The sequence below is a fragment of the Gigantopelta aegis genome, chromosome 10 (genome assembly GCF_016097555.1).
Source record: "Gigantopelta aegis isolate Gae_Host chromosome 10, Gae_host_genome, whole genome shotgun sequence".
NCBI lineage: Eukaryota > Metazoa > Mollusca > Gastropoda > Neomphalida > Peltospiridae > Gigantopelta > Gigantopelta aegis.
Window position 1 is genome coordinate 4363682 of NC_054708.1, and position 9944 is coordinate 4373625.

The 9944-nt window shown below is 39.9% G+C and overlaps 1 protein-coding gene and 1 non-coding gene across 3 annotated transcripts in view; both read right to left on the reverse strand.

Annotated features, from left to right (window-relative positions):
• LOC121383416 (rhomboid-related protein 2-like) overlaps positions 1 to 3326 on the reverse strand; it is a 31165-nt gene extending 27839 nt beyond the window's left edge. Inside the window, exons 1-2 of one of the 2 annotated variants that reach the window (XM_041513431.1) lie at positions 2885 to 3326; positions 485 to 613 (exon numbers count right to left, since the gene is read on the reverse strand). In XM_041513431.1, the coding sequence (XP_041369365.1) occupies positions 485 to 607 (123 nt within the window). In that variant the 5' untranslated portion in view covers positions 608 to 613; positions 2885 to 3326. The remainder of the gene's footprint in view (positions 1 to 484; positions 614 to 2884) is intronic. The other variant, XM_041513430.1, reaches the window with a different exon arrangement.
• A 2865-nt stretch (positions 3327 to 6191) lies between these two features.
• Positions 6192 to 6304, reverse strand: Trnal-caa. The gene is made up of 2 exons: positions 6267 to 6304; positions 6192 to 6237 (listed from the first exon to the last, which is right to left on the reverse strand). It is a non-coding gene; the product is annotated as a tRNA-Leu (tRNA).
• Between the last annotated feature and the right edge of the window lie 3640 nt (positions 6305 to 9944).

The following is a 9944-nucleotide window of genomic DNA, read 5'->3' on the forward strand; positions in this document are numbered from 1 at the left end:
TTATTGCGTCAAATGCAAACACTTCAACGAAAGAGAAAATCGTTTTTCGATATGAGTGTCCTCTGCAACACTAGAGAGCACGTTTAAGACTAAAGTAGGCCTACTTGTGATTAGTTGCTTCACGGTGATGACCCGGTAGCTACAGCCAATGAAATAAACACGATCGAATTGAATGTTCTGTCATACATAAGTTAATATAACCTGTAACCGATTGCTCTGTGATGAATAGGATAGGCCAGCCTGCAAGCGCAAGAGCCGTAAATAGGTTTAGTTACAAAAGACGCTTTTTGTTTTTTGTTTTCTTTTTTGTTTGTTTTTGTTTTTTCGGGCGGGGGGGTCCATGTGACTGTGTATGGGCGTTTGTATAGTATATTTGCGCGTGCTTGCTTGTGTGCGTGTGTGTGAATGTATGTGTGTGTGTGTGTGGGGGGGGGGTAATGGTATGGGGGGTGATGGTGTGTGTGGGGAGTATAACAGGACGCACCTTCTCAAGGATCTCTTTGAGCATCATCTTATCCTGTTTGTCCTCCACCGTGAAGATGCTGCCTAAACTGATCTTGCCTGTTGATGACCTGGGGTAGTACCCGAGACTCCGCCCCGCGTACATCGTTATCTGTAAACAACATACGCCCTTGAACAACAAACTATATACACGTTCTTCGGCTGAAACATCAACCATAAACAAAGGAAGCGTAGACACAGGTGTAGCCAGGATTGTGTTTGGATGGGGGGTTGGTGGGAGAGGGAGGGACATCTAAGCTGTCTATGTATCTTCTTGTTTTTCAAATGGGGCCAGTAGTAAAGCGCACGCCTGATGCGCGGTCGGTCTAGACTTGATCTCCGTCGGTGGGCCCATTGTGCTATTTCTCGTTTCCGCCATCCACCACGACTGGGATATCAAATGCCGTGGTAATATGTGCTATCCCATCTATGTGATGGTGCACATCAAATATGTCTTGCTAACAATGGAAAAATGTAGCAGATTTCTTCTCTAAGACTATACATATTATAATTATCTAATGTTTGACATACCATAGCCGATGATCAATAAATTAATGTGTTCTGACTTTAACTTTTAACTTTATCCGGTATGAAGGCTCTGTCACAGGCCTCTGTCGCTTGGAGACAAATGTTACAACAGATAATTAATCAACAACCTCAGTATGAGAGTCCAGCGACCACCCAACTGAAGTAATAAAAGATCTCCCACTAGCTACTGCTATTAGGGACACTTTACATCAATATTACTACATTGACATTCTAGCACTAGAACATATCTGGATAAATCTACTGTATGAAGCATAACCATGGTAACCAAATAATATTCCAATTGTGAATTCAGCGAGCATTCCGAGAGTAGGCCTACTGTTAAAGCAGTACATGTGCCATACCAGGCCCAACGCATTTTCCTATATCCTACATTCAGGAGTCATAACTATGTGAACAATTGGTAAATTGTCATGAAAATCAAACTTGATCTGTAGCAGTACATAATAAAGCTACGTAAATATTTTCAGATCAATATCTGAAGGCATTATGTACAAAACATTCGAAAACCTATATGTGGGACAGATGGACGGACGGACGCACGGACGGGCAGACAGAAGGATGGATATGATACCTATAGTCCCCTCCGGTTGGACTGGTAGGGGACTAACAATGAAACATTTGTCTTTATTGTTATATTGGGGGGGGGGGGGGGGGGGGGGGACGTAGCCCAGTGGTAAAGCGTTCGCTTGATGCGCGGTCGGTCTGGGATCGATCTCCGTCGGTGGACCCATTGGGCTATTTCTCATTCCAGCCAGTGCTCACAACTGGTGTAACAAAGGCCGTGGTATGTACTATCCTGTGTGGGATGGTGCATATAAAAGATCCCTTGCTGCTAATCGAAAAGAGTACCCCATGAAGTGGCGACGGCGGGTTTCCTCTCTCAATATCTGTGTGGTCCTTAACCATATGTCTGGCGCCATATAACCGTAAATAAAATGTGTTGAGTGCGTCGTTAAATAAAACATTTCCTTCCTTCCTTATAGTTATATTGGATGGATGTTGTAAAACGAAATTAAACCAAGACAATCTAAATAATAATAATAATAATAATAATAATAATAAACCCCACAGTATTCAATATTTCCAGTCAAAACCATTCATATCAAAATGTGAATCAGTTTTCGCTAGTTTAAATAATTTATAATTAAATTTCCGTTATATTCATTACAATATAACGTCATCCCATTGGTCCAGCCGTAGCAACGGGAGTTTGTTAATTTTTCGATGAACGTAAAAATTACGTCGTTAGGGAACGTCATATCTGATGACGTCATTTTATACGGGCAAGTTGTCTTTTTGAGCGTTATTCTTTATGGACCAAAAATAATTCAAAATAAAGTATAAAGTTTTAGTGTTATATCAGCAAGTATGATTCCAATTTAATTATAAGTATTGTCTGTTATTTTTTTCACGTTTATCTGGGTATGAACAAAACAAAAATCATCCGCAAACTTATGTGAGAACGGCTTCGCCGATTCACACATTTTGCGGATGATTTTTTTTTTTTTTTTCATACCCGATGTACGTAAAAGAAATAACAGACAATCCTTATATAAGCAGGCCACATATTATTATGAACCAATCGAAAATGATTATAAAAACTAACATTGATTTTCGGATTGGACATATATTGTAGGCCTACCCTAAATTATTCCACAATTTTAGTGATGTAGTTTGATTTAACCATTACAAGACCGAGGCTGGTAGCGTACTTAAAGAAAACGTAATAAGTTAACATGTATTATGTGCTTAAACCAATGTACATTCGGGTTCTACAACAATATAATTAACTACCCCTACAGACACGCGCCAGATAATTCATAATAGATTTTACCCACTTGTTCGAAGAATGTGTTCAGTCGATTACGGAGAACAATGAAAACTGTAAATTCGGTCTTCTCAACGTATCACTGCTGAACAGACCAATTCCTGCACTGTGGTCCTTGGTAGAAACCAAAATTACAATATTCATCCGTCTGCCCTTAAGTGGAGTAAAATAAAACACACAGATCCAGATATACGTTACGAATTCCTGTGTAAAACTGCTCGGAACCTTCCGTTTACAAACTTCCTTTTTAGCCTTAGTACTGCAATAAAGTTTCTAATGAAGGTACAGGTCATGCATTATTAATCGTTTTACTTTGATCTGCTTTACGTACAGACACAACTTTTAGCTTTGTCGCAACGACAATAATCTTACTGCGACACACTTATCAAAGCTGCCTTTAGCTAGGCCACTGATAGGACATTTGTTATATAAAAACATAAATAATTCGATGTCTAGTATTTTGGTTCAGGTGATATTAAATCTAAAGGTTTTTGTGTTGATCATGCCCCACCAAGGGCGCGGCAACACTACATGAATGGGTTTTATTTCAGTCTCACTCACATTAATGCAAACAACTTTTGTCGTGTAGATAGTGGAATAGCCAAACCAGTTTTACAAGCGTGACAGAAGATATGGCTGGTTTTATAGGTGAAAGGAAATTACCTGGTTATCGCATGTATATAACCTACACCCCATGTGATCACATGTAATATGTTTGTTAGTGTGTGTGTGTGTGTGTGTGTGTGTGTGTGTGTGTGTGTGTGTGTGTGTGTGTGTGTGTGTGTGTGCGTGTCTGAGTGTGTGTGTGTGTGTGTCTGAGTGTGTGTGTCTGTGAGTGTGTGTCAGTGTGTGCGTGTGTATGCGCGCGCGCATGGTGTGTCTGTGTTGGCCACAGGTACATACATACAATAACACATAACTCATATATATATATAGTATTACCCCGAGGTTGTTGTTGGGAGGGGGGGGATATTAAAATGTGTGATCACATACATACATACATACATACATACATACATACATACATACATGGCATTGTAAATTTATAATTATGCGAATGGTGGAAATTATCTTTCATTGGCGGATCCAGAGGGGGATGACAGATGTCCCTGCCCCCATCCCCCGCCCGTTTGAAGTGCCCTTTTTAATGACTTTTTGATACCTTTTTTAAAATTTCACCATCCACAATATACAACATTAAATTGCCCAGAAAACGCATTTCTAAGCATCTTTATTTGAACATTTTCGGAAGAACATACCCCCTAGCTAGCCCTACAGACCTGCCCTACAGGTGTCACTCGCACTGGGAGCTCGGCCCATTTGCTTTAGACAAACTCAAACTTGCTCTTTTCACAAATGTATTACTCCCTTTATAAAACCCCGGACTCGCTTCTAACTTGCGACCAATCTATAGTCCTTACTGCGGAGAACGCCCCTTTTTCATAAACTGGAATTTACTACAAGTTATTTATTTCTCAGCCGATTGTTTTGTAAATTGCACACACAAATAGTGTGTGTGTGTGTGGGGGGGGGGGGGGGGGGGTCTTGTTATTTCCAAAAGACTAATACTTTTCTTCTTACGTCAAACAAAACTGAAATTATTTACCAAAAAAAGAAAAAAGAAAAAAAAAGGAGTGATTGCACCTATACGTATGTGGGTGCTGTCATGTGATTGCTCCTATATGTATGTGGGTGCTGTCATGTGTTTTTCTAAGATAAAATGGAATTTTAAAGATGTTTTAATTACCTTTAGGCATTCACTATGACTACTAAAAACTACCAGTCTGCTATAAATCTGTTATCAGACCTTTATAACCTTTATATGTAGTTCCTATACAAACTGTAAGATTTCTACGTACATTATTTGCTGGGATAATTGGACTTAAACAGGATTAAAATTATTGCGGCAATTTTAGAGATACATTTTACACAGGGTTTGCAAAATGACCAATTGTCAAGATCTACTTGAAATGAAGAGCTCCATATTTCAGATTTATCCATGCAGATGAAAGGTATATTTGTTACAAATTTCAAGTGAATCTAAAACCGAAATACGTGGGGCGCTAGTTGATTTGAAATGGACTGACCCTAAAAACATGGGATGGATCAAATAAAGGTTATTAACGAAACCAAAAAGCGTGATTTTTAAAATCCTTTGAAAGCAGCAGAAAACATGCCAGGATATGGCTAAAGACGGGTCAGTATTCTAACATTTTCTCGTGGAGGACCCCACATACCCCCCCCCCCCCCCCCCCCCCCCCCTTATAAGCTTCGCGTCTTCTGCGCTCGCCTCGTCGGGCTACGCCCTTCACAAGAGTTCCGTCTGATTCAAAGTCGACACATCCCCACCCTAACACCCCCCCCCCCCCATTTGACACACTGGTTACGGGCCTGACTGTTATGCGTTTTGGTGTTGTTGTTGCTTTTGTTTTGTTTTTTGTGGGATTTTTTTTTTTGGGGGGGGGGAAGGGGGGAGTGGTTTGGGGTTGTTTTTCTTGGTAATGTTCAATTGTTGTTATGTACGTATACCATTAGAACTACTTTGTCAGCATGATTTGGGTTGTTTAAGGAAATAAAAAGAACGTTGTTTGTCTCTCTCACTTGATACGCGGTCGGTATAGGATCGATCCCCGTTGGTGAACCCATTGGGTTATTTCTCTTTCTAGCCAGTGCACCACAACCGATATATCAAATGCCGTGGTATGTGCTATCCTGTCTGTGGGATGGTGCATATAAAAGATCCCTTGCTACTAATAAAAACATGTAGCGAGTTTCCTCCCTACAGAATTACCAAATGTTTGACATCCAATAGCCGATGATTAATAAATCAATGTGCTCTAGTGGTGTTGTTAAACAAAACAAGCTTTGTGTGTGTGAGCGACAATGTGTTTGTATATGCGTGTAGCTGTCTGTCTGTGTGTGTGTGTGGGTGTTGTTATGGGGTTTTCTGTTGTTTTTTTACGTTCTTTTATTTCCTTAAAGAACACGATTAGTTTATTGGGAGGGTTGTTTTTTTTAGGGGGGGGGGGGGGAGTGGGTGTATTGTTGCGGTTTTTCGGGTTGCTTTTTTTGTATTATTATTATTATTATTATTATTATTATTATTATTATCAACTAGTTTGTTAATGTGTTACATACCTTTTTTTGTTTCGCATAAAATTCGTTCTGAATTACTAGGACGACTTGGATTTGCCAAATATGCCAAAACAGAAATATATCAATTTTATGTGTCTCTGCCTTTAATACCGTACATTGAAAATTTTATTCTATTTTAGAATATAGGGGGGAAAAAGAAAGAAGAAGAAAAACTTTATGTCAGAAGTGGGATTCGAACCCACGCCCACATTCGTGGACCAGAACACTCGTCCTCTAGCGAGGAAGGTATAACCTTGAGTCTGGCGCCTTAGACCACTCGGCCATCCTGACATGTTATTAAATCAAAGCAATTTATCGTATACTTTCACGTCTCTTTATTTATCGTTGCAGTCAATGAGATTATTTAGGCTTTCATGTCGTAAATTATTATTTTTGTTTTGTTTTGCTATGTTTTGTTTTGTTAACGTTCCTCGAATCAATAATGTATGTCGCAAGTCATATGTTTCCACAGGTTGCTTTATTTCGATTATCGTACTATCGATTATTTCCTGGACACAGCTGTGGTGGAGTTAACGAACTTAACCCAAAGGAGCTTGGACGGACAGTGACTCGGACATTTGCAGACAATGACAAGTTGAAGTTTGTTTTGTTTAACGACACCACTTGAGCACATTTATTTATTAATCATCTTCTATATCTTTAGTTTCTTTAGTTTGCTTTTGTGTCCCCATTTTTCTTTTCTTTAGCACTTTATTCACACTACAAATCTATTTTGCTTGATATTCTATGTATTAACTTTGTTTCACTTTATCTGCACTGTTAATTTGTGTTGCTTTATGTTTTATGTATTTACTTTGTTTCAAATATTTGTAGTAGTCGCCTATAATTTCATTATATTTGAAATCAGGAGAGGGCCCCGTACGTTGGATAACTTGTGCCCAATCCTTTTGTACGTTATATTCAATAAAATATGTTTCAAGCAAAAACAATTGGATGTCAAACATTTGATAATACTGACGTATAGTCAACCTGCTAATTTGTTTTCATTTATATGCACCATCCCACAGACAGGACAACACATACCACGGCCGTGTTGCTTTGATTTGGCTGGAACGAGAAATAGCCCAATAAGGAAAGAAAGAAAAGTTTTGTTTAACGACGCACTCAACACATTTTATTTACGGTTATATGGCGTCAGACATATGGTTCAAGATCACACAGATATGGAGAGAAAACCCGCTGTCGCCACTTCATGGGCTACTCTTTACGATTAGTAGCAATGGATCTTTTATATGCATCATCCCACAGGCAGGATAACACATACCACGGCCTTTGATATACCAGTCGTGTCGCACTGGCTGGAGCGAGAAAAATAGCCCAATAACTGAATAAGCCCACCGATAGGGATCACACAATCGACCGCGCATCAAGCGAGCGCTTTACCACTGGTTATGCACATGGAGTTGGTCATTTAGTTCTGCTTTGATTTCATTTCAACTTATTTTCGTGCTTATATCCAATTAAAGTTCAAGCACGCTGTCCTGGGCATACACCTCAGCTATCTGGGTTGTCTGCCCAGGACAGTGGGTTAGTTGTTAAGTAAGAGAGAGAAGAGGATGTAGTGGCCTTACTCCTACCCATTGAGCTCTTAAGAACTCGCTCTGGGTTGGAGCCGGTACCGGGCTGCGAACCCTGTACCTACCAGCATGAAGTCCGATGGCTTAACAACTACGCCACCGAGGCTTTGAATACACGAATGAACGATTGGTTCAATAAATGAATGGTTGAGTGAATATTATGAATGGATGGATGGATTGAAGGAAGGAAGGAAATGTTTTATTTACGATTATATGACGTCAGACATATTTAGGACCACACATAGGGCCTATATTGAGAGGAAACCCGCTGTCGCCACTTCATGTGCTACTCTTTTCGATTATCAGCAAGGGATCTTTTATATGCACCATCCCACAAACATGATAGTAAGATGTACCTCAGCAGTAATACGGTAATAGAAACCCGCTACTTTTTTCATTAGCAGAAATATATCCCAGGTCTACAGGATTACACATACCATGGCCTTTGATATACTAGTCGTAGCGCATTGGCTGGAGCAAAAAATGGCCCAATGTGTCCACCGACGGGGATCCATCCCAAACCGATCGCGCATCAAGCGAGCGTTTTACCACTGGGCTACCGTGCGCCCCCCCCCCCCCCCAAACAACCCCAAAAAACCAACATTGATAATGAATTCATATCAACCAATTTGAGAAGTCGAAAATGGTACTGGAAATAAAATGAGAACGCAGATCATAGGGTAGGCTATATTATTTCAGTATAATTATTTCCAGCAACAACCCTACGACACCTAAAGAGCAGTGTGTTTTCATGATATAAAATGACGACCCAGCCAGTATAGGTGTTGTTTGCAAGCTGGTTTTCCAGTTCAGTGAATGGATTGTAGTATTGTCATGTATAATAATAATTAATACTTAAATTTGTTAATGTAGCCCAATAACATTTGCTTTTCTTTTTCTAATGATTGGTTGAAACATGTTTTGTCATCGAGTTCATGTTTTTCCAAATGGGGGTGGGTGTCCAGGGCCGTACCCCCCTGAGAATCTTGTCCTTTTTTTTTTTTTTAATATATCTCCAGTAATAGCATAGAAATGTTTAATCTTTATAGTATGTTAAAAATTATTTATAAAATTTAGTGCCCCCCCCCCCCCCCCCCCTGGATTTTGGTCAGGGTACGGCCCTGGTGTCACTGCTCACGTGAAAATTATTTACTTAATATACATCAAATATTTGGTCATTGTGATATGTCGTTTTCAAATTGAGGAAACCCGTTACATTTTCCCCCAACAGACAAGACAGCACATACCACGTTGGCGCTTGATTATATATAATGCGGTGTACTGGCTGCGACGTAGAATAAAAACAATCAGTGGGCCACTCGACGGGATTCGATCCTATGACTCAATCATTCAAGGTGACCTAAATACTCCTGTCAGCCGGTAAATATTTTCAAGGCGCGAGATCCACACTAAAGCTGGCGTCCCCTTCCCTCCAATGAAAAACGATTCGTACAGATTAATATAAATGTATTAGTGCAGTAGATACACTCCAAGGCCTCTGGTAGCAATATAGGCTTGACAATGGCATTGATAACAGATTTCCTTCAACATTTCTTTGATATTTTGACAAGTTGGGTACGGTATCCTTGAGCATTCATTTTACAATGAACCAGTGCTACACGACTGGTATAAATGCTGTGGTATGTGCGGTCCTGTCTGCGAAGGCGAATATAAAACATCTATCGAGTTTCATTTCACAACGCAACGAAAACACTATCGTTAATGACAGAAGGCGGGAACATTTTCATTTAATGCAGGTACACAACTCGAACCTGTCTTGGCGATCACACTAGAGGGACCAGAAATCGTCACAGTTTGTCTTCATAGAGAGGCCCGTGAATTATCACTCACTGGTCATAAAGATGGGCAGGCAGGTAATTATAAAAAACAACAAATACATACATATACATGTTTGATGTATAAACATCCAATTTTATTACATGCAATAAGAATGTTTTCCCCCCATCACAAATGAAATGTTGCAGATAACGAACTCTGTCTCAACAGGTGTTTTTAGTTATCACCGCCAGTTCGTATCACACCTTATGGTCATTACGGTTTTAATAATAATAATAATTATTAATACACACACCCCCCCCCCCCCCCCCCCCCCCCAAAAAAAAAACAACAACCAAAAACAAAACAAAAACCCACCAACCCACCCCACCTCTTCATTATGGAATATGTGCTACTCACAGCACAGGTTTACCTATGGCTGCCAATTACCCATTATAGAGTGCTTCGGCAGTCGGCAGATTAAACGACACCAAAATTAATTGGGAATATTAACATAAACCACCACAATAGTGCAGACCTGGTTTAAGGATCCGCGG